Genomic DNA, 25,685 nt, shown 5'->3' on the forward strand with positions numbered 1-25,685 from the left:
AAGTCTCTTCTTTTAAAGGGAAGTCGTGTGCACGATTGCGTAACTGAGACCTGTCCACGACCAAAATACCAGTCGGGTTGTCTCAGCAGCTGAAGGTTGGGGATGAACGCAGCTCATCAGCAGCACCGAGGGTGCTTGTTTAGGGGGGTGTTGGGGTTAGGGGGCCCCCATCCGCTCCCAAGCAGAGGCTCCAGGAGCCCTCGCCTTGCTCCAGGGGTGGTGGCCGTGTTTCGGAAGGGATCTGGAAGGGAACTCAGCCTGCCTGAAGCCAGGAGCCCCAGCCTTGTGCTCCGCAGGCTGGCGGCCAGCTGCTGTCCCCAAGGAGCCCGGTAGATGCCACGTCAGTGACGGAGCGGGCTGCGCGCACGGGACTGACCTTTGCAGCTCTTTGGATGCGTCTGGGATCACATGTGGTGGTCAGCCCACAAAAATGGCCCGGTCGGAGGTAAGCCAGGAAAAAGCTGAATGTCCTGGGACTGGTAAATGCCTGACGGCTATTTTGTTCCGTCCTCTTGTCAGGCAGAGGGCAGCCAGGCCAAGCCATCTGTGCTTCACTGTGAACTGGGAGGATCGGTGGCTCTGCGGGGAGAGAACGCAGACCACGATCAGCGGAGTGATGCCCTGTGGTGGTACCGAGGACGGGGTGCTGGCTGGGGGCCGCATGCAGAAAGCAAGGGCCCAGCCCCAGTGAATGCCCCCCTTCTTCCCTGCTAAAGGCAGCAGTGTCTGCAGCTTCTCCAGGCATTAATCTGTGCTTTTGGTGGGTGATTCTTTTTGTCAGATTATTTGTGGTAGGGATGATTTCCGCACAACCCCCAGAGGAACGAAGAGCAGCACTGCGGTGTCATTACCCTTATCGTTTCATCTTATGGCTGAAAGTCTTGTTAAACGCTGCCTCTAATGTCCCAAAGTCTTTCCCAAGAGCCTGCTGCAGGCTCGCTGAATTAGCTTGATACAGCAGTAACTTTATTTATAGTTTTCTGAAAGGGAACAGGGGCAACAACATCGTCACCCGGCGTCCCGGAGTTATTAGATCAGAGGTGGCCAACCAGAGGCTGCACAGAGGCGAGCTCCCTTCCCACCCTGCCCTAACAGTGAGATTCACGGCAGAACTTGGACCGAGAGGCCCAGCCTGCAAGGTAGCGAGGTGGGAGGCTGACACAGAAGTGCTCTGCAGCAGGGAGGATGGGGGTGTGCCTCCAAGAAGTGGTTGCACATCACCGACAGCCCCAAAGGCTGCTCCTTGTTGATGCTCTGCAGCAGCTTGCTCGCCTTCAGTCATCGTCAGCAGCTCAAGTACGCTACTGTGCGTCAAGGTGGATAGCTGTAGGAAGAGCAGATCCCCTGAGCAAAGGTCAGAAGTTTTTGGAAATCCCTCCCCAGCACAGCCCACAGAGCTTTCCTGGCAATTGAGGACACATGGGTGAGCCACCGGGCGAGCTGGCGGAGCAGGCCGAGCTGCCGCGCTCGCAGCGGGCGGGCGGCACCGTACCGCACGCTGCTTCAGGCAAGGGCTGCAGCAGAGCCCTGCCCTCCCGCAGGGAGGAAAGCTTGGAAGGAGAGCACGAGCGATGCAGGAGGGAGGGCAGGACGATGAAGAACAGCCTCTGCTGCCTCTTCCCTTCCTGCTTGGGGCATTACGGAGTGGAGAAAACAACCGTGTCTGCTGGAAGGGAGCGGAGCCGGCCCTAACGAAGGCTGCCCCCGGTGCGGGACGCAGCAGCCCCTCTGGCTTCACACTTCAGCGTGGCCGCCTCTCCCTGCTGCTTCTCGCTTCTGCCCTCCCAGGTTCGGCTCCACGGCCAGGCCAAGGCCGCGCAGTGCCAGTGCTCTCCAAGGAGTTACCAAAGAGCTCGTTTCTCCCCGTTACCACATTCGTTTTTCTATTTCATTGGCGTGGATGTCGAAATAAAGGTTTGGATTCCCTTCGAGCAGGATCCAGCCACGGTCTGGAATTTGTTCTCGCAAGAGGTGGTGTGTGTAAGTCACACTTCAGCAGAGGAAAGAAAGTGAAATCACTCAGTCCTTGAATCGGTGCCTTGTACAGCGCAGACAGCTGCCACGGCTGCGAGGGTGCCCGCAGCCTTCCTCCACCCAGCCCCTAATAGCAGGGTCTGCCCCCGCGTTTCTCAATCAGCCCCTACAAAACATACCAAGAGGAGCGTGCAGAACTGAAGCCTCACCTTAACCCAGAACACGTCCTTGTTACAGGCAAAACGTGGCCGCCAGCCCTAGGGAGGTCTCACCCCGCTACCGATGAGCTTCCACAGCTCGCTTTGCCACTGTCACTTGAGGAACGTGGCCACAAACAGGCGGCTGATGTGTCAGCGCTGCCGCGTTCTGGAGGACACGGCGTCACCAGCAGAAGCGCTGCAGCAAGTCACCACCTGAAGGTTCGTGCAGGGGAGAAGCTATCAGCCAGATGCAGTCAGCCTGGAATCCCTGGAGCTGGCTGGAACTTTGTTTTCTACGTTGGTTTCATTTCCAGCAGCCAGATTTGCATCAATAACAAAGCTGCTTTGTTTACTGCATCCTGTTTGCTCTCCTACTCACGTCTCTCCCCTGCTGGTTGCCAGACAGAAGAGGTAGGTCAGTTCCACCTGTGCAAGGAGGCACGTGGAGCGATCCTGGTTATCTTGCAACCTCTCTAACACTGCAATGCAGTCAGCTAGGAGAGGAGAAAAAACTGTACACGCAGCTGCTGTATCACCAGTGCTCTGTGGACTGGTGCAAAGGTTTCCTGCTGCGGAGATGTGGTAGGAATGATAACTTTATCTATTCATAAGAAAAACTGTAGGTATGTGCGTGGCATACGAGCAGATAAAGTCTGGAGGAGGGGAGGTGTTTTTCTTTTTTGGTGTTTTGGTGCCGAACCCATCAAGGTAACAAATTCCTTCACGGTATTTCCTCTTCCGGAGTTTAAGTCCCTGCATATGGGAAGGACTCGGCAGGGGATTATGTAAGCCCCTATTTAAAATCACACGAAATAAAATTGAAAGGCGGGCTGAGATGGCAGGTTGTCATTTCGGCAGGGCTGATTATTTGAGCAGGTCTGTGAGGAGACGTGACTCTGGATTACGCTTCCAGCCGAGCAGCAGCTTGCGTGTCCCTCGGACAGATGGGGTTGGCTTGTTTTCCCCGAAGCCCTGCTGAACGGGGGGCAGTGACGGGATTAGGGCACACCTGCGGTGCCGCAGCCTGCAGAAAGCTCCCGCTGACGTACCCGCGGGGTTCCCGATGCCTTCCATCCCCCTCGGAGCAGGGCCCAGGCTGCTCCCCGACGGGCCGGGCTCGCTGCAGCAGTCGGGCAGCAGCGCCGTGCGGGCAACCCAGCTGGCGCTGGCCTGCGGAGGAGCGGCTGCACGGGCGACGCTTGCAGCCATTTGCTCTGCGGATGGAAAAACGAGGGTCTGAGGGTTCCAGCACTCGTGGCTGCCCCGTGCTCCCGGCAAGGGGCCGTGCTGGAGCTGAGCACCGATGTCCCGGTACCCACGACGACCGTTCCTGGCCTGATCCCACAGCACCCACCCCACTGCGGGATCCAACCCCAAGCGTTGTTCTGTGCTCCGTGAGGCTGGGCTCTGTAGGAACCGAACCTCTCCACAGAACCGAGCCTCTCCCCAGGCACCGAGCCCCTTTCCCCGTGCCCCTCACACCCGCACCCCCCGCCACTACAAGGGGTTCCCGTGAGCTGGTCCCGCAGGGCGGGGGGGGCCCCGCACAGGCCCCACGCCGGTACCGCAGCGCAGGGCCCACCGGGTACCGGGTACCGGGCTGCGGTGGGGCCGGGCCCTCTGAGCCGGGGGGTGGCCGCGTTTGTGGGGCCGGCCCCAGCCCCAGCCCCGTCCCGGGGGCCCGGCAGCGCCGCGGCGGGCGGGGCCGGCCGGGGAGCACCGCCCCGGGCTGGGCCGGGCCGGGCGCGGGGCCGGGCCGGGCCTGCGCCGCCGGAGGAGCCGCCTCGGTAACGGGGGCGGCGGGGGGCGACAGCAGCCGGGCCCGGCCCGCGCCCTTCGGCCCCGTACACGCGCGGCCGAGCCGAGCCCGGCGCCCGGTTCCCGGTTCCGCCGCGGCTCCCGGCGCCCGCTTCCAGCGCCGCCCATGGCCGGCCGGGAGCAGCCCCCGGAGCAGCCGCCGCCGGCCCCCGGCCCCGCCGAGCCCCGCTACGAGGCGGTGGCCCCGCACTGGTTCTACCGCAAGGCCGGCGAGCCCCGGGAGCGCTGGGTGCCCTTCAGCGCGCAGGACTCGGCGAGGCTGGAGGAGGCGCACGGCGCAGGTACGGGGGGGGGCTCCGCCGCTCCGCTCGGAGCTGCCGGGCTGCAGCCGGCCCCGGCCTTAGCCCGGCTCCCGGGAGGGCGGCAGGAAGCCGGGGTGCGGGCCGGGCGGCGGGGGAGAGCCCGAGGCTGCCGCCGGGGATGCGGCGCTGCCCCTGGGGAATCGTCGGTGGGGACCGCGCTGGCAGCACGCCTACGCCTCGAGCTGGGGGCGCGTCAGCAGCCGGGGCCGGCTGGGTGCATCGCGTGCCCCCACCTCGTTCGGTGGACACGTGCTCGAAATTAGGTATAATCACAGTGCGAGGCGCCCTTCTCTCGGGGACGGACGGCGCAAATGTCCCCGGGAGATGTCTCCCGTGCGGACGTGTGCTGCTTCACACGGACGCGCAGCGGTGCCTGGCACCACTTGGGACAAGGCCTCGTGCTGCTAACAGCTGCCGGTAGCTCGGTGCTCTCACCTCACCTTCTGCCTCTGGGGGAAGTCTGACTTGGGGCATCTCCCTCCTCGGGTGCTCTCCGACACCGTTCTCAGTGCTCGAGTACAGAGAACACGGGCGTTTGTCGCCGCTGCTCGTTCGTGGTGTTCGTGTGCTGCCCACGGAAGGTGCTCCGGTCTCAGCCCTCCGATCGTGCGCAGTACACAGCTTTCTGGTAGCGTGCCTTTGTGGTCCTCTCGTGAGTAATTTCGGGCTTTGGTTCCTGCAGGAAAAGAGAAGGAAGACGTGGTTGTCCCAACGTCGGGGGGTAGGTACGACGTTCACCTGAAGCAGAGGCAGCGCGTCGCAGTGTACTGGGAGGAGGAGGTCTCCGAGGTGCGTCGCTGCACCTGGTTTTACAAGGGAGACAAGGACAACAAGTACATTCCCTACTCGGAGACCTTCAGTGAGGAGCTGGAGGTAAACACGCCTTGCCTGATAGCATCCATCTTGCCCTCTAATTGTCAAACACTGGCCCTGACGTCCCAAACTCCATATGGGGCTACTGGCACCGCAGTCACGCCTGAGGACATGAACTCAAAAGAGGCTTTGGCATGACATTTTCACATCTGATTAACATAACTGTAAATACTGCCACTGTCTCCCTTCCAGCCTGCTGGAGCTAGGCGGCCTCCCCTTCCTCCTGCCCCCACCCAGCAGCATCCCGCATCTTTCTCCTCAAGAGCCCGGTTGTTCTCCGTGAGCCGTGCAGCTCGGGCCTTGCTTTCAGCCTCTCCCTAGCATCTTTGTTCTTTTTTTTTCTCCTGACCCTGCCTGTTACAACTTCTGCAGTTTGATTGTTCCTGTGAGAATCATCCTCACCACGCTCATAGTTTCACCAAACCCAAACCCAAAGGAGTTGTAAGAGCATTTATCGTTACAGGGACCTGCCGAATGCTGTGTAGTGTTACACTCCCGCTGGTCTATACTGTTAGTGGCTGGGGGCTTTTCTTTGCAGACACATGCACTGATTTACAATCATCTGTATCCTGATGTGCCAAAAACACAGTTCTGAATTGATTCTGATGGTCTGTTGCTGCCATTGAAATGGGGGCGTTTTAGAAACTTCCTAGGAGGTTATATTTAGATAATCCTGTTGCTTCCCCAATTCGACCTAGCTGATTTCTATTCCTCTTTCACAAAGTGATGCCTTAAAATGGATGGGAAATGTCTCAAGTGGTTGAATATTTGTGGGCATACCTTCGGCTGACTCACGGGGGCATTCTTTTCCTCAGGAAGCTTACATGATTGCTGTAACCCTGGATGAGTGGAAGAAGAAACTGGAGTCCCCTAGCAGGGAGATCATCATCTTGCACAACCCAAAGGTGAGGAGAGTGATCTCTCTGTGGGCTGGCAAGGACATTCCTCAGTGATGGGGGAAAGCCATCACGTGCCTCCCTTTAGTTCTCTTGGGAGCCTGTCTACATTCCGCTTTTATGCGGTTTCTTTTAACCACCTCTGCTTAGAAATCAATTTTGTCTAAATGCCATTCCCCTCTCCTACCTGCTGTAGAGCCGAGGGCGGTGCCAGCGGTGTTTCACACTGTAACGTTTCTCTCCAAGCACCTTTCACTCTGTGCAAAGGGCTCGTAGCAGCTCGGTTACAACAGCATGGTCTGGAGCCTCTCCATACCTCACGTATCAGCCATTGTAGTGAACCGTCTCCTCTGCTTAACCACAGCGTGCGCTGCAGCTTAATGACAGGCTCGTGTTGTTTACAGCTGATGGTGCACTACCATCCGGTTGCCACCTCTGATGATTGGGGCTCAACTCCTACAGAACAAGGTCGACCTCGGACTGTGAAGAGAGGAGTAGAAAACATCGCCGTTGAGATCCCCAATGGTGAGCTTGCTTCTCCCTCCCTTAGGCCCAACCAAAGCTAGAGAGTCTGTTTTCCACACAGTTTCTCAAAAAGACCGTCAGAAGCATCCATAATCCTTATCCATGAAGGGCACGTCTAAAAGTTTTGTGCCAAAAGGAAATGAAAGGTTTTTAGAAACCTTTGTAGTGCCAGAGAGCCCCCAGTGCACATCAGTGAAAAGAGGAGGCAGGCACGTGGGAAGAGAGGTGCTTCCAGCTCCCGCGCTCTGAAACCAGAGCTGCTGAGAGCGCCAGGGTGCCTGAAATTACTCCTGAGGTTTTGGCATGTATGTTCTTAAAGGAAGGGAGTTTCCTTCCGTGCTGGGGACACCGGAGCTTACCACTCAGCCTTCCGTGCTGGTATCTGTCTGGCTCCTATGCTCTCCCCATCTCTGCAGCTGCGGATCAGCTCTGAGCTGTTGTCAGGCTGCATGACTTGTCCTGTTGGTGAGGACAGGCATTTTTTCCCATCTAACGCCTTTGTTTTCCATGCGCATATGCCTTTGGGAAAGCACTTATGCAAACTACAGTGTGTGGGAAGTCGGGACCAAAATGCAACTGCTCCTGGTGCCTGCTTGAGAGAGGCAGCTCCTGCCGGAGCGCTGAGCCTCGGCCGTGCTCAGGCTGGGTGACTCGAGGCTGTGCACGGGGCAGCTGCAACAAGTCCTCTGGGTCGTGCCCTCTCCCTGTGCCAAACGTGGACAGTGACAGCATGGGTGAAGCTCCTCGAGCCACCTCTCCTTCCTGCGCTGTCCCCTCGATCTGGACCCATCCCAGGTGGGAAGGTGAATTCAGCAGGACAGAACTCAGCAGGACAAGCAGTTCAGAAACTCGAGAAGTGCCACTGCCTTAAGGTACAGACTCGGGGCACCAACTCACTTTTTCTTTTTCTTTTTTTTTTTTTTTAACCTGGACTGAGATGAGGATGGGAGGCTGGCACTGTCCTGCAGAGCACGTGGTTTCACTGGGTCGGTTCCTCCTTCAGTGGTGGTCTCTGGCAGGGTCTGTGTTCTGACCTCTTCTTTTTATCCGCAGGAGAACCTCTGCAAATCGATCACCTGGTGTTCGTCGTGCACGGCATCGGCCCAGCGTGCGACATTCGGTTCAGAAGCATTGTCCAGTGTGGTAGGTGGCGAGCCAGGCCGGGGAGCTCTTTCCATACGCTGCGTTCAGCAGAGCGAGTAAACCCTCCTCTGCATGGACAGTGGGAAACGCTGTCAAAGCGCATTCAAACCATCCTGGCACTCGTCTTGGCAAGCCGCACAGCTGAATTTGCAGACTGCAATGGGGAGTGTGAATACAATGCTTGCTAATCCATTAAATCCTACCGTCTGGAAAGGTTTGGGCAACCACTTTTCATCATTGCATTCTGCTGCTGCTCAAAATAGTGAGCTTCCCAAACTGGATACAGATTTTCCAGCTGTCTAAACCTGCTAAACTAATTAGTAACCTGCTCAGTCTATTGCTCCAGGTTAATCTCACTGGGTGTAACACCAACCCGGCAGCCTCTGGCATGATTTTGGACAAAAACCCAGGGACGCTGCTTCCGGCTCAGGAAATCCCTGAAGTGCAAATCCCTGGAGGCTAGGGGAGTGTGAGAGGAAGTTGTTGACTGCTGTTGTCATGCACTCCTCTACACATCCACCACTGATCAGTACCGGAGGAGACAGGACACTAAGCAGAATGAACTCCAGTCTGACCTGTTTCTTAGTAGTTGTAGAGACCTTCGGTTCTGATGAGAGGTCATCACCGAAACTGCCTGGAAGCCCAACATCACTTAACTTGTAGAACTCAAGGGAGCTGGGATTTTTCATAGCAGGCTGTCTTTAACGCAGTCTGTTCTTCTATACGTTCATCCAATGAAACTATTTCCAAGGCTGCTCATTTGAAATCAGGGAAATCAGCCTCTCACCCTCCTCAAAACTGAGTAATTTCAAGTTCATCTCCTCCCTCTCCTTCTAACGTATGCATCTTCACAATGGTTTCTTTTTTCTTCTAAATTCCTAAAAGTACCTTCCTTATCTTGACGGCCGTGTTAAAGTCCTGCACACGTGGAAAGGAGGCTTGTTACAGATGGGGCAGCAAAATCCAGTAAACACACATGTAAGGACATGGAGCCTTCTCTTGATCTTGTAGTTAAAGATTCAAGGTCTTAGGGTAGCAGCAGCAGCTTAAAGACCCTGGTGGGATTTCCCCTGGTAATGATCTTTTCTTTTATCTTATTAAGTGTTGTTGATGCAGCAGGCTTGCCCTACAGCCCTGCTGCTCTTGATAAGAGTTCACGTTTTTTTTTTCCAGTGAACGACTTTAGGAACGTTTCCCTGAGCATGCTGCAGGCACACTTCAAGAAAGCCCAGGAGCAGGAGCAGATCGGCCGCGTGGAGTTCCTGCCCGTGAACTGGCACAGCTCCCTCCACTCCACCGGGGTGGACGTGTAAGTGTCCGCAGCCAGCCTCCTCCCACCCAAATGCTGCTTTTTGTAGCAACCGCTGCAGACGAAGGGAAAGCCGTGAGTGTTCGGGGCTGTGAGTGTGCACGGGTGACCAGGACAGACGGGGAGCACCCCGTGCACACCCCCCCGCCCCTCTGCCCAGCCCTGCTTTGCAGAGCACAGCAGGTGTCTGATCTGATCAGCACGCAGCCGGAGGGAAGAAGCTTCTGCCTTTTCTTAGCTAAGATTAGAAGGGACCACGGGCATCCACATCTAATTAAATAGGACCTCTGGAAACGGAATACCCCGTTTCAGCACTTACACATCGCTCTGCAGTGCCCTAGGAGGGGGAGGAAGCAGGTTGGGTTCCTGGGGAAGGAAGGACAGGCTCTTACACTCCTGCCTAGGGAGGTTCCCGGGTGCTCTGTGAGAGCAGAGGCTGTGCTCCAGATTTAGTCTCTGCTAAAGAACCTGGGTTACAACATCACATCCTTTGAGACGGTGGCAGTTCTTCCCTCAACTTAAGCTTTGCCTTAGAAATGTGTTAGGGTTCATGGGCACCTCTAACAGCAGTTTCCTCTCCTCTTTTTGGCCCCTGCAGGGACCTGGAGCGAATCACTTTGCCAAGCATCAATCGCCTGCGTCACTTCATAAACGACACCATCCTGGACGTTTTCTTCTACAACAGCTCCACCTATTGCCAGACCATTGTGGATACGGTGGCGTCCGAAATGAACCGCCTGTACCAGCTCTTCCTGCAGAGGAACCCACACTTCAAAGGGGGGGTCTCCATCGCGGGTCACAGCTTGGGTAAGGAACTTCCCTGCGGTCCCAGGGAAGTGGCTGTCACCACGGTGTCCCCGTAGCGTGGGAGCAGGGAGGGCACCGGTCTTTCCAGCCCAGAAGGGAGATGGCTCGGGGTTTTTCCCTGAGGAGATGCTGATGCTCTATCCATCTGTGCTTCGTTTCTAGGGTCACTAATTCTGTTTGATCTCCTGACGAACCAGAAGGCTGCTCCCGAGGAGGACGAGCAGAGCAGAGAGGTACGAGCTCGCTGGCTGAGCAGGGAGCCAGGGCATTCCCGCAGCACCCGCGTGGGGAGCTGTGTAGGGGTAGGGGAAGGAGGAGAAGGTCCAAAATGCACAGAAAGAAAATAAGTGAGCAGAAAGCACAGTCCCTGATGGCTCTCTTCACAGGGCTCCAGGACAGCTTCAAGTAACACAAGCGTTGAGGAATTAAAAGAAATTCTGAAGAAGCTGGAGCTGTCTGAATACTGCGATGTTTTTGAGAAGGAGAAAATAGACAGAGAAGCACTGGTAAGAAGCTCTTTTTTTTTTTGCCATCTCTTGCATTTCTCCTTTGTTTTTCTTCCCAGTCCTCCCCCCGTGCACATCTTCGTGGTACTGAGTCACTTGCACATGAAACGTCTCTTTGGAGTGCAGCAGGAACAGAATGATAGAGAACAGTAGTACGTAACTGCAGACACCTCTCTGCTCCTGGGCTAATAGCTGTGTTGCTTATTTTCTAGTTCTTGTGCACAGAGGAAAACCTTAAAGAAGTGGGAATTCCCTTAGGACCAAGAATGAAGATCCTCAATTACATCAGCTCCAAGAAGGAGATGCAGGTATGTCTTCTGGGTGGCTTTTCTTCATCCAGGCCACGTCACTTCGCTCAGACAAGGACCAGCGTCACCACTTACGATCGCGGTACACAGGTCGCGAGGTGTCAGTCCCTGAGCACCCTGAACGCCTCATTCCTGGCCATTCCTGTTTAGACAGCTTTCAGGGGCTCACCTTTGGAGCTAGCGTTATGGATGTTGCCCTCCCACAGGGTCTCTATCCTGTAGTCAGGAAGGGTGACCCCAGAGCAGGATGCTGTGTCCGTGGTGGCAGAGACCGAAGCAAGCGGCGCCCGCTAGAGCGGTGCTCAGTGCTGGGGAAGGATAGCGTTGCCTCAAATACAGTGAAAGTGCTCAGGAGGAGTTTTTCACCTTGACCACCGCCAGACCTGGTTCTGGAGGGGTAGGGGTGACGGCAGCTCACTGCCTCGCACCCTTGCGCAGGGGCCGTGGCGCGGACTCGCTGCAGGATCTGCCCCTGCAGGGTTCCCTTTGTGTTGCTGCAGGGCGTCAGCGAGCGGAGCGCAGCAGCTCCTGGGCACAGCGGGCAGACTGGCCCCGATGGCACAAGCGACAGCAGGGACTGCCAGTACCGGGACATTGGCTTAGGACAGGTAACTGCTGAGCCCGTCACCGTCCTTGAGCAACGAAGCACCTGCAGCACCAGCATGGAGTCTGTCTCGTGAAACAAACCCAAATCTCTCTCTCCTAGGTCTCGGCAAACTACCCTCAGCTGATCTACAAGCCCACCATCTTCTTTGCTTTTGGGTCTCCCATTGGGATGTTTCTCACAGTGCGAGGAGTGAAGAGGATCAACCCCAACTACAGCCTGCCCACCTGCAAAGGCTTCTTCAACATCTTCCACCCTGTAGGTATAAGAGCCAGAGCCCTCCTGTGCGAGAGGCACGGCGTGCGCCTTGCTCACTGCCCTCCTCCTCCGCACAGTTTGACCCCGTGGCGTACAGGATCGAGCCCATGATTGTCCCGGACGTGGAGTTTGAGCCCATGCTGCTGCCTCACCACAAAGGCAGGAAGAGGATGCACCTAGGTAAGGGGCACGGCCGACGTCTCAGCCGGCCGCAGCTGCAGCCCCGGGCCTGACGCTGAGCCCCTGCCTTTCAGAGCTGAAAGAAGGGCTGACGCGCATGAGCGTGGACCTGAAGAACAACCTGCTGGGGTCCCTGCGGGTGGCCTGGCAGTCCTTCACCCGCGCCCCGCTGCCAGCTGTGGAGGCCGGGAGCACCGATGTGGAGGCAGAGGCAGAGGCCGAGGCCGGCGTGGAGAAGCAGACAGGTCCGCCACCAGGTTGGTGGGGTGCGCGGGGCGGCGGGGAGTGAGGGATGCGGCATCGCCACCAGCCCCCAGAGAGGCTCCTTGGAGCTGCCTGTTACCCATCCTGGTGTCAAAGCCAGGTGCTGCTGTCTTCTGCGCTCAGCAAACGGCTTGCCTTCAAGCTGCACCCATGGTAGTCTCTGCAAATGCTGTGACCTTCTGTCATTACTGCCTGATGAAGGGGGAGATGAATTTGGCACTTCTACCGTGCACGTGGCAGGCTGGCTGGTCAGGAAAGGTCTCCTGGCAGTCGTGGCACACCACAGCACCTTGTGGGACTGCCAGGCCGTTGCCCTCCTCTAGCTGTCTCCTGCAGTCCTGTTCTCCAAGAGTCAGAGCGCCCTGGGGGGGAGTCACCGGGCACGTCAGCGGCCTCTCGTCTGCAGGAGTCCAAAGGGAGAGCTGGCCTCTCCCTCCTCCTGTCCGTGGGGCAAGGGAGGGCACGGCTATGGGCTGCACTTTCCTGGGTGCTGGTGCCCCGTGGCTGAACCACACTCCTCTTCGTTCCTCCAGACGTAAAGCCAGAAGAGCCCCCCCCAGCAGCGAAGGAGGAGGCCTCCCCCATTAACGTGGGGAGGCTGAACGGAGGGAATCGCATAGACTACGTGCTACAGGAGAAGCCAATCGAGAGCTTTAACGAATATTTATTTGCACTACAAGGGCACCTCTGCTATTGGTAAGCTTCTGCATAGCTGTCAAGCTTCAAATTTGTCTGATACCAGCCGAATAGTGTCATTTTTATAGCCAATGTAATAAGAAAAGCTTTAACTGAGTAAGCAAGGTACGCTCCTGTCTAATACTGACGTAGGATGGGGGGGGTGGGAAGGAGGCTGGCGTCGTTCTTGCCTGGTACTGGCGGCACTGGCAGAGGCTGCGCCTACCCCGTAGCCATCACGGATGTCCTGAGAGCGGAGGGAGGTGTCCCCCTCTAATGCCCATGTCCCCCTCCTCCAGGGAGTCAGAGGACACGGTTCTGCTGGTTCTGAAGGAGATCTACCAGACACAAGGCATTACACTGGATCAACCTTTGCCCGGAAGCCAATGACCTACCTGGGCTGTTCTGGCCGCCTGACGTAAGTCACCTTGCCTGTGCTCTTCTGCCAGATTTCCTGGGAGACCTCAGAGGACATATGGTCCATCTGAGGGAACGATGTGCCTTACAGCCCTGCATCCAAGGCAAGGATTTGTGTTGGGCTTCTCTTTGTCCTGACAGCACGTTTGGTGGAAAGACCTCTGACCCTGCACACAAGCACCATCAGACACCAGGAGCTTATTCCTGTGTTCTGTTTGCTTTTTTAGATATGATTCAACCGAGTACTCACCAGGAAAGTCCAGACTTCTTCTCTGCCTTCCTCTCTCCTCTGCTGCTGTGTCCCGCATGCTGCTTCCCCAGTACTTGCTGCTACCTGGAGATACGGACGATTTTCCTCCGTTTTGGGTAGGGTGAAAAAAAATAATTAAAGGAAACCACTTCTGCTAACACACACACACAAACGCACAGCACTTGCACTGTGACTCCCTGTGCAATAAGTACTTCTCAGCCCTGAGCTCTGTCTGCCCACCCTGTAGGTTATCACACCAGCTTTGCAGTACTGATGCAGACCGGTTGCCTGGGCTAGGAATTGACATAGGAGGGCCTGAACTCTGCTGCGGGCTTAGCGCCACAACTCACAGCTTGCGACCCTGAGAAATAAAAGCCTTAAACACGCAGCATGGAGAGAGCTATAGCGGCCTTGCCGAGGGAAGGAGATGCTGACTTCTCCTGGGAGAAGGATGAGGCGCTGCCTTTCTCCCTGCCGTAGCACAGGGCACTAGGCTCGCGCTGCAGCCTTTGGGCGGTGCAGACAAGGAGCACGGGCATCAGGTAGGAGTTTGTGTACCAGCCGTCCTCATCCCCTTGCCACTGATGCTGTTTGTGCACCCGTGGGCCGTGCCCGGCGGGACTGCCCCATAAACAACTGGTGAGAGTGGCATGGCTGTGAGTACGTGACCTACCTGGGCACCCCTGCCTGCTGTAACACGGCGGCAGCGACCGCTCAGCACCCGCAGCTCCCAGCCCACAGGGGCCAGCACACGAAGGGCCCCCCCCCCCCCCCACCCCGGGCACTGCGTGCGTTTCCCACAGGACCATAGCTAGCAGCTAGGTGTAACCCTGCGTGAGGAAAGTTTTACCTCCAGATCCAAACTACAGCTAGGCTGGGGGAAAGCAGCTGCCCCAGGCAATGCAGAGGCCTGGAGGGACGGCTCCCTCCCGTGCTTTGCAGGGGCACGCAGCAGTGCTGCTGTCCTGCCGCGTGGCTTTCAAGGTGGCTACAGGGGTCTCATGCCAGCCAGGCTCCAGTCGTTGTTTTTGTTTGCAAATACACAAAACTGAAGAAACGAGAGCAGCTTTGCGTGCAGCGCAGGCTGCAGCTTGCTGTTCTCTGTTAGCTCTGCTCCAAGGGCAACGGGGCCAGAGAGCCCCAGGTGATCCGCCCCTTGTGACCAAAACCATCCAGGCTGCCTCGCTGCCTCGACTGAAGCTGGAGCACCAGAGCAGGGCAGAGGCAGATGTTTCGGTGATGTGTAAGGCCATTGCTTTGATAATACGGGACAGCCTTTGGAAAGAGCCAAGCCACCTTCCCTCCCCCTGACTTTTGCCCTGCATGGGGTAATAAGCCTTGTATCCACAGCCTCAGTTTGTTTGTCCTCTGTTGTACTACGTTATTTGCACTACTTGAAAGGTGTTGTTTGCAGCCTACAACCTCCTCCCACCCCAAAGGAACTGAAGCTGTTCTTTAACCTGACTGCAGAAACAGACACGCTGCTCAGTCGGAGCCTGAATTACTGATTGCTAAAGCGTCTCCTACAAGAGTAGGAAAAGGAACAGTCTTAACATGGGACATTCAATTCATGATCAGCTTTTTAAGTTATGCACTTTGTTAAAAAAAAAAAAAAGAGAAAGAAAGAAAAAAAGAATTTTAAATGTTATTTAATGTCTTTTCCAGTAAAAGCCAAAATAAATAAATAGATGACTCTGTTGTGTTCATGTTTGGAGGAGAGGGAGTGGGTTGAAGAACTTACATTTGCAAAATCTTAAAGGAAAGTTAAGCTATTTCTGTAACTTTTACTAAAGCTGCAGGGTCATACAGGGCTTCTGTGGCTCGAGCTGATGATGCAGGGGTGGTGTGTTCATTATTGTCATTCTCTGAGCTTGGCAGAGGCACAGGTGCCTCGCTGTGCTGCAGTCTCGCCCTTGCTGTGTGCACATGTATACACGTGACAAAGAACACACTCATCTGTGTGAAACTAGTGAGAACTAGCCACTTACGCCAGTCCTGCCATACAGCTGTACCTTGGGTTTCTCAGCAGCGCTCTGCCTTTCCACTGTCTGAGAAAGAAACCATGGTTTGCTCTAAGACACTAGTGCATTTTCTGCTGATTGTCATCTCTTTATAACTCTATTAAAGCCACAAAGAAAGAGAAATATCCACCTAGAAACCCACGCAGACATACCACAGTAAATGGTTTGTTTATACAGCCATAAACCCAGCCACTGAAGTGAAGTTTTCAGTACCACAGCTCGTTTGAAAAATTAAACTCCTTTATTTGCCAAATTGGAGAAAAAGAAAACAAACAGGGCTAGCACAATAACGCACAGAACAATCACGCTAGTTGCATCTTCTCTCTCCCCCTCACTTAAGCCATGGATAAAGGCTGCAGCCTTGCACTTATTACTCTAAATGAGTTCAGCTCCGACTGAAAAGACGCACGTCACCCCGGCACCAGCCAGGCCCTGCACTCACTACGACACAGTTCCCGTGAGGAGTGGGACAGCGCGGCCGGGTTGAAGGGAGACATCTGACCGAGCTGTCTGGCCCAGACCCAAGAACACCCCCCAGACAGGGCACAACACAGTCACATTGTTCCAGTTTTCAGCTTCAGGACCTTTCATAGCCGGGCTGTCCTGCTGCAGGCTTGCACACTGGCTGCTGAACTCACTTTCCATTGGGTCCAGAGGAAGGGACGCCTACAAAACTCACAAAAACTAAACACAGGCCCCCTGAACAGCACAACTTACCAACACTGCAGAGACGAGTTCCCGTTTGGTTTTCAGGTTCATCCCCCTTTGAGACAATTCTTGTGGGCCAGGAACAACCTCCTCCAGCCTCCCCTGCTCCGTCACCCAAGGAGCGGAAGGAAAGGCGCCAGCAGGACAGAGCCCTTCGTTATATGTCCAGGTGAAAGCTGGAAGTCGCAGACTTTTCTTGGTGCGCTGGCAGCTGTTTGGATTTAGACAGAGATGGTTTGTGGCACATGGAGTCCGTCAGAGGAGGGTAATACTGCCTGTAGCAGAGGTACGCAAGCACGAAGCCTATCACCGAGCCGACCAGCACATCTGCAAGGCGAGACCAGAAAAGCGTTAGCTTCCTTTTACCCTCACGAGCCTCGGCAATGTTTTCCAGCACGCTGCTTTTCAGCTCGGGGCACCCAGTGGCGACTGCCCCGTCCACGCCTGCAGCCGACCCACCCTGCCAGTGGTGCTTGTAGTCGCAGGTGCGGGACAAGGCGATGAGGGTGGCGATGAACAGGGGGAGGAGGAAGGCGCAGAGCCGCAGAGCCGTGCCACGCTGGCCGGGAGCAAAGCAGTGCAGCTTCCCGGCCAGGTAGAAGGCAGAGAAGGCGAGACCAGCAAAGGCAACTGAAAGAGAACGATTTGCTTCAGGAACGGCGCTGGGCTCTGCTGTGCACCCTCAGCCAACCTGTGCCCTCTCCCCTGCGGAAGCAGAAGGGCTGGTGGAGGATGTCTGCCCTGCTCATGGAAGCCAAGGGAAGTGGCGGCTCCTGAGCGAGGGGGGAGCCCCAGCAGCCGGTGCTTGGCAAGCATCCCTCCTCCCAGGAGTTACACACAGCTTCAGATTACCTTTTAGGAGCCAATGAATGCAGACAGAGCTGTGGGGTGTAAGAAACCAAACCCCTCTCCCCAGGTTTCTGCTCACCGTGCTTCGTTGCCTGGGGACGCTGAGGACTTACAAGAAGCGTGGCCGCTGGGGAAGCTTTTGCGTCCCTCAGCCACGATGCTGGGGTCGCCTGTGCACGCCAGCTCCGCGTTCGCTCGTCCGTCCGGGAAGCATCGATAGAAGAAGTCCGGCCGCGGCCTGGGGCAGAGAAGCAAAGCACGTAGCCCCTGCGCTCCCAGAGGACGCTCGGGAGGCCTCAATGTGCCCCCTCGCGCAGCCCGAGGAACGCCACGCAGCACGGGTGGCATTGTGCCATCCTGCCAGGCAGCCCAGAGAGGTGCAACCACCCCATCTCCTCCTCGTACGTGCGCCAGCACGCTCCTCCCTGGTGCAGGCCTCTACCTGCCCATTTAAATGATGCTCAGAGGACAGCAGATCCCTGCCAATATCTGTTCTAATACTAAATTATCCTTACAGCTGGAAAAAAACACGTTTGTTTCTAGGCTGAGGATGTCCAGCTTCAGTTTCTAGCCCTTGCTCCCACTTCCTAGCTCTGCCATCGTGCAGGCACACCTCTCAGCCCAGCTCCGCGCAGCCAGGACCGGGACAACCGTCTCACCTGCCCACCACGAGCTTCAGGGTGTTGGTGAAAACCCCGTTGAGGACGAGAGCAAGGCTGGCAGCTAGGAGAGAGCAGGGAGCCCACGTCAGTGCTGCACAAACCCCGCCTCGGCGCAGGGGAGCCCCGCAGGCGGAGCTGCCGTGCTTCCGGATTCAGCCCCCGGCTCTGGCTTGCTCCGGCCGAGCTTCGCCTTGCCCCTGCGGCGAGGAACGAGGGCCTGTCGCCCTGGGACAGGGGCTGCAAGGAGGCTGACCGCAGCCCAGCCGTGCTGGGAAGGACACCGCCCCGAGCCTGACAGCTCCGCGAGCACAGCCCGTGGCCCTGCCTGATGTGCTCTGATGCATGCGAAGGCCGGCAGGAGCCTCGCAGCAGCTCGGCTTTAACGCCCCCAGCACGGTGTTTGTGCCCTGGCAGGAGCCAAGGGCTCGTCTGTGATACCACAGCCCCGGGGTCGCAGCGGGAGGGCAGGGAGGAGGCGAGGAGCTCACCCAGGCAGGCCTCCCGCGTGTCGTCTTGGTCAGCGCCCAGGAACAGCCTGGCCAGGACAACCAGCAGTAAGGGCGACAGGAAGGCGATGAACTGCCACAAAACCAAAGCGAGATCTGTTAGCGACGCGGACTTAAACGCAGCAGCAATTGCGCAAGGGAACTATGCGCCGTGGACCTTGCAACCCGGACGCGAGACCGGTAACGAACACCGGCGAGCAGTCTCCGCTAATGCTGATAAGCTGGGTTAAGATCCAGAAGACAACGCCGGATGGCGGGGCTACAAAGACGCCAGCCCCGACCGCGACCGGTGCCTTGCCGGCAACGCCGCGCCGCCCTTCCAGCGCAGCGCACGAAGGACCCCGGGCGCTGGGGATGCTTCCGGCCCCCGGCCCTGCCTCGGAGCCCCGGCACGGCCGACTTACGAACATGGGCACGGAGGGGACGCGCTCGGCCTCCACGAAGGGGTTCCTGTAGAGCCACAGCTCCTCGGGCTGCACCACGCGCTCGAACGGCGGCAGCGCCTCCAGCACCCTGCGGGGGCACCGGGGCGGCTCGGGGCGGCTCGGGGCGCGGCCCCCCGGCATCCCAGGTCCCCCCCCCCGGTCCCCCCCGGACTCACACGAGGGCGGCCGCCAGCAGCCCCCTCGCCGCCGCCTCCGCCGCCAGCCCCGCCGCGCCCGCCCGCATGGCGCCGGCCCCGGCCCCGCCTCAGCCCGGGGCGGAGCGGCCCCGGCCCCCCCCGGCCCCCTCCCGGTCCCCCCCCGTCGGGAATGGCCGGGCCTTGGAACATTCAGAACGATTTATTGAAGTCAACCTCAAGCAAAATTTCAGATCAGTGGAATGTCGTTAAAAACCTTTCCAAATGAATCCTCACGGAAGCAAAAACCACATCTGAATTCCAAAGTATTTGTAAAATAAAAAAAGGCAACATCTCAGTAAATAGAATGTACAAAAATTATATGGTCCTACCATCACACACATTCAGTCAGAAGCTAAAATATTACAGGCAATTCTAAGTACACTATACCTAGTGGACAGTAAGCTATCTATGTACAGGTTAACCAAGCTTTACAGGTTTCACACTATGCAAGAGAACGTAGGCCGAACAACAAAACCCCCCAAAATATCGTATATCTCAAAGTCTATGCGGCAACATCAAGTCATAATACAGTAATGCCCCAGTGGAACATCGCCAGGGAAATTGAACACTACTTCGTTAGTGTCGAGAGCTTCTAGTCAGCTTCCAAAAACTCTTACTACTGACTTCAGTGAATAGTGATGCGTTGCTAGTAAAGACTCAAGTGATTTCGTTAAAATAACATTTCACAGAATCTACAAAGTTTGGTACAGATAAACAAAGTCTACAGAAATAACGACTCTACAAAGGTCATCGTTACAGATAGTACATGGAAATGGAGACGGAGCCTGCAGGTATCTGCGTTGTGCACCCACCGGGCCTCGCTTCTGGCCGCAGCCCTCGGGGCCAGCCAGCTAACGGCACCTAGCACCGCGTTCTGTGGCAACGTGATCGGGTTAAAAAGGAAAAGCGACGCCAGAGTGAGATACAGTCCAACCAAGGAAGGTGAAGCTCTTTCATCCAGTCCGTTTACAAAGCAAAGTGACCGAGGAGTCCTCAAAGCACCTGGCGCGAGGCCGTGCGAGGTGCCTGCGAGGGCCGCGCACAGAAAGCCCCCGTGCACTCAGTACCGCAGGAGAAACAGCGGGTGGGTGAATGACTTTGGCAAATTCGTGTGTGATTTCCCTTTTTGTTTGCCCGGTAATTACCAAAGTCTCCTGCGCCAAGCACAGCTGGCCTTCCAGCTTCACGATTCCCCACTCCCGAGCAGTGAGAGCCCACGCGGGGCAGCAAGGACCTGAGCTCGCCGCTCAGGAATAGAACAGAATAGGGAATTTTTTTTTTTTCTTTTTTCTTTTTCTCAGAACAACATTGTGAATACATCCAACATATAGGAGTGTATCGTAAGTGCAAATGGTTTTGCTACACAAAGATAATGGCAGGGGGAAGATGATGGAAAACTGAAAGCAAACGGACAGCGTTACCCAAGGATTGCCATGTCTCACGCACTACACGCCCTGAACACACAGGTCTGAGACATCTGCTCTGAAAAACTCCCCCGTTTGCCATAGATTCACTGTACACTGGGAGCAGAAAGTAACTGCAGGAAAGTTAAAGACATTTTCAATGTAGTATACAAAAAAGTCGTGTATAAATTAAAAAAAAAAAAAGCTGTATAAGGAACTGCAGAGCTTCAAGTACATTAAACCCTGAATTCAATGAGGCAGAGGTTTCAATGTTAAAGTGACTACTTCGTACCAGCGTTGGACATCCCCCTCCCACCCTCCTCCCCCACCCCACCCAAATATTTCTGTAAAGTTTCAATATATACAGATTTTATGCTCATTGTTAATTACGTCTAGTAATTGTGTCTTTCCCATTCTATCCAGAAATTAAGATAACAAGTTTTTAGAAGAAAGGCCAAAATTAACATTCCAGCCCTATTACTCCATTCTAACAGATTCTCTAAGACCATGGTGGTGACCAGAGAAGGTAATTTGCCCAAAAATTGCCTTTAATGTCATCCTTCCTGAGCTGCAAATGCCTTCAATTCTTACAGTCTATCAATAAGACAAATCTATACTAATAATTGGAAAACTACGATAACTAATGCTTGCACCATGTATTTATAAAACTGTAGTAACTAGCCATTGCACCGTTTGGCCATGGTCTGCAGAGCATCTGCACTGTGCTAAGGTGCGTACTGTAGAGTAAAAGCTCCAGTAAACAACAAAATCCCGTTAACTTTGCAGAGCAGCTCAGATACTGCATACTATACAGAGAGCACAGGCTACCGATCTAGAGACAGGTGTTCACCAGAAGCACGGTACTACCTCAAAATTTAAGACAAAAGTAAGGGAAAAGTGTGATTGTGTGTTCCAGCTCAGGAACAACGGAGGTCGGAACAGAAGATTTGACTTTTCTCATCTCAATCCTAAAGATTTTTGAAAGATTCACCTTAACTCCAGCAGTGTGAAATCCAGTTCAGACTTTTTGTTCATAAATTGTACAAGCTTATAAACCAATCTCCTGTTTTCCCTTTTGAGTTCAAGCCCACCTGTTGGCTATTATTATTTTTTGGTGGAAAAAGGAGCACCTGTAAGAAGTTTGAAAACAAAGTTAACCAAGACATCAAGTGGCATGGCACAAGAGTAGCAGCAGGCCTCAATTCACAGCATTTTAGAAATTTTTAAAAGCCTTTTGCAAACCTTCACATGTTCTGTGCTATTCAGCATACCGGTTCGTCACAGCAATCCGTCTCACGTGGCAACTAACGCTCACTAACTGCTGCCTGCTCACTGCTGCTTCACATGGTTGTGAAGGCGTCCTGGCACCACCACACCATCTCCTCCAGCCGGAAAGCTGCCACGGACACAGAACTAGAGAAGCACGTAGGTACACTCACACTACATCATATCTGCAATATTCAGAATGCTCTGACTTCCCAAGAGAAAATCACTTGAACATTACCAAGCCTAATAAATAACAAAGTAAACACATCAGGCCTTACAGACATCATAGCAAGAGCTATGTTTGGAATTTCTGAAAGGTTAAACACCCCCAGTAAGAGCTTAAAAAGAGACATTTGTCACACAAAATGTTAAGAAAAATAAAATCCTTCTTGTAATTTTTTTTTGTAAAAAATACCAAAAAATAGCACTGCTTTCAAGCAAGATTAGTGTTTCAGACATTCACTGTAGTATGGACCAGTAGACGAAGTGCTTTGTATCTCCCATTAGCCTTCTGTACCATAAATTGACCCAAGAAATATCTGCACAGTTTCGCCCCCAAGACACCCTCAAGTCTGTAGGAAAGGCATCTGCAGGCTGTTCTGAAGATGAACTGCCAGATCAGCTAAATGGCACAGCAGCTTTTTAAAGAGACTGTAGTGTATTTTGTAATTTTACAATTGCACACAATTTGTCCCCTGCACATAAATTTGAGAATGAGAAGGACACCAGCCAGAAGCAAGACACGTTCCAAAATCCCACATGAACTTTTCCAGCCTACTGCTTTCTTGAGCTGAGAAGTCACCATGTTCCTTAGGCTTATGCGAGCACTTTTCCAGAGAGAGGGTTCTTGAGAATTAATTCAAAGGCTTAATTTAGCCAGACACCAGCAACACTTAACATTAATTCTTTTCATTCAGGGTTATTTTCAACACCCATTAGCAAAAAGCTACCCTGAAGTTGGCCAGTATCAGCGTACAAACCAAAAGGATGCTGTAACCATACCAGGGCAGACGCACAGGGCTTTAAGACTGCAGGCTAGGGGAGGAGATTGGCCAAAGACTAACTTCAGCCTGGGGACACTAATCCCCCTAAGCTCCTTGTGCAAGGATTGCAGGATAGGATAGGTTTCCAAAACAAAATCTGGAGCAGGAGCCTACCTAAGCCACTTCAAAAGCCTCACTGAAGCAGCCCGTCCCTCTACAGATCAACAAAAGAAATACAAGGCAGAAACATCTCACGAGGCTGAAGTTGGCTGCTCTGAATACGTCCCATTACCTAGAAAGGGCAAATACCCTGCGCACCGAAGAAGTGCTGTAGGGGACTAACATCCTTCTCAGCTCCAAGAGCAACGAACATTAAAGTTAGAAGCTCTCTCTCCCCAGAAATAAAAACCCTAAACGTTCAATCAAAAAGCCCGTGAATATGGGCTGGATTCCTTAAGCACTCAAATGTCCTTTAAAGCTAAAGGGTTTCTGAAAAGAAGGCAATAGAGATTCACAGAAATATAACTGCCATGAAATTAGTGCAGACTTGGCAGATCACAAATACATACTCACAGAACAATCCTTCACCTAAAGAAGCCAAAGAGAGTGCAGGATTCAGACTTCAGTTCTGCGTGTGCTGCAGTGTGTGACCAAGGCCAGGACGCTCCCCTAACTAGGAAGGTTTTCCAAATTAGGCAGGGTAAAGAAATAACCATTGTGAAATTAAGCTCTTTCTGAAATTCCACCTGTCTGCAGACACCACCCATTATAGCTCTCAAGCAAGGAACCATGATTTCTTCCCTTAAAATATTAGATCTTGTGCTACAAGCACTTCCAAAGAATCATACACCTGATTTCTCATAGGAAAAGCTTTACAACAATATTCACAAGTTAACATGATACATAACCTACCTTCTCAAAATGCCTTTAAAAATAAGTACTGGAATGGAGGCATTTCACCGTCACCTGGTCTGAAACCCACATTCGTCTTTACGGTATCTGAATGTTACACAGAGTGAGGAGGGTTTATTCTTTCCATAAACTAGACATAAAAGTTACATTGGCTTTGCTGTTTTTAAAGACACGTTGACTGATCAAAACCAGATCTTCAACACCCTTTAAAAATTAAATAAATAAATATGTCGCTATGCTTTGCTTTCTACACTCAAAGAACATATTTTAAACAGAATATTCTTTTCACTGTCAAAAGGTCTACTTTTTTCTTTAGAAGGCCGAGACACTTCTGTTTTCCAACAGTAAGAGCTGCTGTAGCACATTCAAGGGTAAAAGAAAGACCAAACAATAAAAAAAACAAACGCCACTGCCTGCTCCTGTTGTTGAGATTAAATGGTCCCATTCCCAGTTCACACAAGACGGCTCCGATGATAAAGACTGAATGTGTCGTAGCAGTCTCTTCAAGTTCATCGCTTATTTGCCCATCTTCTCTCCCTTGTTTTCTAACCAAATTTATTCCTTTGCTTCTTCTACAGGATTCTGAAGTTCCAATTTGCATTTTATCTTGTTCCAGTACTCAGGTGCCACAGGAGATTTGGGGTCATGTGTGGAGCAGCAGAGACGGCCATCCAAAGCTGATGCCACCAAGGCTCCCTTCTCATGATCTTTACAGAATGAATGAGGGCAAAACTCACAGAATGAAACTGCAGGATTGCTACAGATGTCACACTGATGCCACGGACATTCCCACTTTCCTGAGGGTGGAAGGGAGAAGAGAGAGACAGGAGGCTGAAATTAGTGCATTTTAGGGACAGCACTGGGCTTCAGTCCTTATTCCATGTAGTAACTGTTCAGATGAATGCAAAGAAAGTTCAGAAAAACAACAACAACAAAACCCCACGCTGAAAACTCTCGCTCAGGTTGCTCTGGTGATAAGATGCCGTCACTTCTTTCTCCAGCCAATAAGCTGTTTTGGGGAACGCTTCTATGCTTCTAATATGGCAAAAAGGCACGTGACGTATTCAGCTTTGCTTATGGCAGCCTTCTGGTTAATTCAATCATAGACTAATCTGGACTTCCAATGATTTTCATTGAAGGCTTTGGGATCAGGAAGATTAAAGAGATAAGGATTTCTACAAAATCTTGCAATTGGATTAAGACGTTGTGTTACTGAATAATTTGAACCCTGGCTACAAAAAGCTATGCCTTAACATAGAAACAGCCAAATGGAAGATACATGCATCAGGATACCATAGATAATTTAAATACATTTTCTGATTGAGCCCTAATATGTTGTGCTCAGTATTGTCAACAGTTTGAACTATCAGGCAACTGTGCTTGACAAGCTTGGCACATCAAGATGATGCCTGCATTTCAATTAAAATAAAAGAAAGAAAGTTATCCAAGGAACAGAAACATCAAGAAGAATGTTAGAAAGCATTACAATGCCTCTTCTCCGTAGGTTCCCATTCAGGAACACTGCTACTCAATATATTTCTAGAAACAGGTGGTACTCCGAAAGCAAATACGCTGGTTTTAATGTAAATGGATGCTATGGTTCAGCTCAAACATTGTCTTACTGAAGGAAGGAAAAGGAATCTATATGAAAGCTCTTACCAAAAGGTGGTTGAGTCAGGTTAAGGCATAGGAGGTGGTATGCTTTGGGACAGTCCTTTTTATCACACATAACCAGTTCTCCCCCGTCTCCACACTGGAAGCAGTTGTCTTCATGCATCTGCTTCTGTTCTGTTTTTATTTTCCGTTTCTTCTGCTTTAATTTTGCATTCTTCACCTTCTCTTCATTTGCTGTTGCAAATGCTGTCTAGCAATTACAAAAGATAACAGCAGTCACTTTATAGATCTCTTGCATTGAAATAAATTTAATCAACTTTGGTTTGTTATTTGCACAAATTATGTTTAAGTTTGCTCAAATAAGTTTTTAAGCTTTAAGAGCCAGGAATGCACATTCACATAAATTTGAAGTAACCACCTGGTAAATTAACTTCAACCTAGAGACAGCAGCTCTACGTTTCATAACTGAAGTCTCTGGACACTTTCAAGGGAGGGAAGTATTACATAGACTAAAGTAAGAAGTTAAATAAAAGCCTCTCTTTGCCCTACTCTCAATAGATCTCTGGATCTGGGAGAAGAAGCTTCAGTTTTCATCCATGTACCTTTGGACGCACTCCTAGGAAACCACTGCAGTTTTCTGCTCCACAATGACATTCGGTCCTACCATTGCCAAGGCAATCCAAATTATAATTGAATGTTAACTCCATTCCTAAAATGAAAAGAAAAGCAATTCACCCACACATACATCGAGGAAGACAGGCTTGTGACAATGACATTTTATTAGCATTTCTCTCTTCATAGTCTGTGAGAATTAGCAGCAATATGTTTCA

The 25,685-nt window shown here is 53.0% G+C and overlaps 3 protein-coding genes and 1 long non-coding RNA gene across 14 annotated transcripts in view; 1 reads left to right on the plus strand and 3 right to left on the minus strand.

The window, feature by feature from the left end:
* Nucleotides 1-81: 81 nt before the first annotated feature.
* LOC121060621 lies at nucleotides 82-6,459 on the minus strand. The gene is made up of 3 exons (XR_005814898.1): nucleotides 6,251-6,459; nucleotides 4,735-4,970; nucleotides 82-3,388 (listed from the first exon to the last, which is right to left on the minus strand). It is a non-coding gene; the product is annotated as an uncharacterized LOC121060621 (long non-coding RNA).
* Nucleotides 4,070-15,001, plus strand: DDHD2 (DDHD domain containing 2). Of its 2 annotated transcripts, none has more exons than XM_040538559.1 (17): nucleotides 4,070-4,273; nucleotides 4,977-5,167; nucleotides 5,983-6,072; nucleotides 6,468-6,588; nucleotides 7,642-7,731; nucleotides 8,905-9,040; nucleotides 9,639-9,847; nucleotides 10,010-10,080; nucleotides 10,234-10,353; nucleotides 10,566-10,661; nucleotides 11,162-11,269; nucleotides 11,368-11,523; nucleotides 11,601-11,703; nucleotides 11,778-11,948; nucleotides 12,501-12,663; nucleotides 12,942-13,060; nucleotides 13,287-15,001. In XM_040538559.1, the coding sequence occupies exons 1-16, from the start codon at nucleotides 4,099-4,101 to the stop codon at nucleotides 13,030-13,032; spliced, it is 2,091 nt and encodes a 696-aa protein (XP_040394493.1). In that variant the 5' UTR covers nucleotides 4,070-4,098; the 3' UTR covers nucleotides 13,033-13,060; nucleotides 13,287-15,001. The 2 variants fall into 2 exon arrangements, with proteins under 2 accessions (XP_040394493.1, XP_040394492.1); XM_040538558.1 differs by having other exon boundaries at nucleotides 4,071-4,273; nucleotides 11,778-11,960.
* A 548-nt stretch (nucleotides 15,002-15,549) lies between these two features.
* On the minus strand, nucleotides 15,550-18,716 carry PLPP5 (phospholipid phosphatase 5). Of its 5 annotated transcripts, XM_040538567.1 has the most exons (7): nucleotides 18,657-18,716; nucleotides 18,460-18,568; nucleotides 18,038-18,128; nucleotides 17,547-17,610; nucleotides 17,001-17,125; nucleotides 16,498-16,668; nucleotides 15,550-16,365 (listed from the first exon to the last, which is right to left on the minus strand). In XM_040538567.1, exons 2-7 carry the CDS (start codon nucleotides 18,463-18,465, stop codon nucleotides 16,196-16,198), a joined length of 627 nt encoding a protein of 208 aa, XP_040394501.1. In that variant the 5' UTR covers nucleotides 18,466-18,568; nucleotides 18,657-18,716; the 3' UTR covers nucleotides 15,550-16,195. The 5 variants fall into 5 exon arrangements, with proteins under 5 accessions (XP_040394501.1, XP_040394497.1, XP_040394499.1 ...); XM_040538563.1 differs by lacking the exon at nucleotides 18,657-18,716 and having other exon boundaries at nucleotides 18,460-18,649; XM_040538565.1 differs by lacking the exon at nucleotides 18,657-18,716 and having other exon boundaries at nucleotides 16,967-17,125; nucleotides 18,460-18,644.
* A 108-nt stretch (nucleotides 18,717-18,824) lies between these two features.
* The window catches only part of NSD3 (nuclear receptor binding SET domain protein 3), a 43,083-nt gene continuing 36,222 nt past the window's right edge, over nucleotides 18,825-25,685 (minus strand). For all 6 annotated transcript variants that reach the window (XM_040538554.1, XM_040538555.1, XM_040538551.1 and 3 more), the window contains 3 exons: nucleotides 25,458-25,564; nucleotides 24,901-25,105; nucleotides 18,825-24,038 (listed from right to left, as the gene is read on the minus strand). In XM_040538554.1, coding sequence (XP_040394488.1) covers nucleotides 23,797-24,038; nucleotides 24,901-25,105; nucleotides 25,458-25,564 — 554 coding nt within the window. In that variant the 3' untranslated portion in view covers nucleotides 18,825-23,796. The remainder of the gene's footprint in view (nucleotides 24,039-24,900; nucleotides 25,106-25,457; nucleotides 25,565-25,685) is intronic.

This window comes from Cygnus olor, chromosome 27 (genome assembly GCF_009769625.2).
Source record: "Cygnus olor isolate bCygOlo1 chromosome 27, bCygOlo1.pri.v2, whole genome shotgun sequence".
Lineage (NCBI taxonomy): Eukaryota > Metazoa > Chordata > Aves > Anseriformes > Anatidae > Cygnus > Cygnus olor.

Coding starts and splice junctions, on each gene's coding strand:
- DDHD2 (XM_040538558.1), top strand. CDS start 4,099: ATGGCCGGCCGGGAGCAGCCCCCGGAGCAGCCGCCGCCGGCCCCCGGC. Junction 5,168..5,982: donor CCTTCAGTGAGGAGCTGGAG/GTAAACACGCCT, acceptor TCTTTTCCTCAG/GAAGCTTACATGATTGCTGT. Junction 10,662..11,161: donor GCTCCAAGAAGGAGATGCAG/GTATGTCTTCTG, acceptor GTGTTGCTGCAG/GGCGTCAGCGAGCGGAGCGC.
- PLPP5 (XM_040538563.1), bottom strand. CDS start 18,621: ATGCCGGGGGGCCGCGCCCCGAGCCGCCCCGAGCCGCCCCGGTGCCCC. Junction 18,129..18,459: donor TCCCCTCCGTGCCCATGTTC/GTAAGTCGGCCG, acceptor GTTTTGTGGCAG/TTCATCGCCTTCCTGTCGCC. Junction 16,669..17,000: donor CCCCAGCGGCCACGCTTCTT/GTAAGTCCTCAG, acceptor GTTCTCTTTCAG/TTGCCTTTGCTGGTCTCGCC.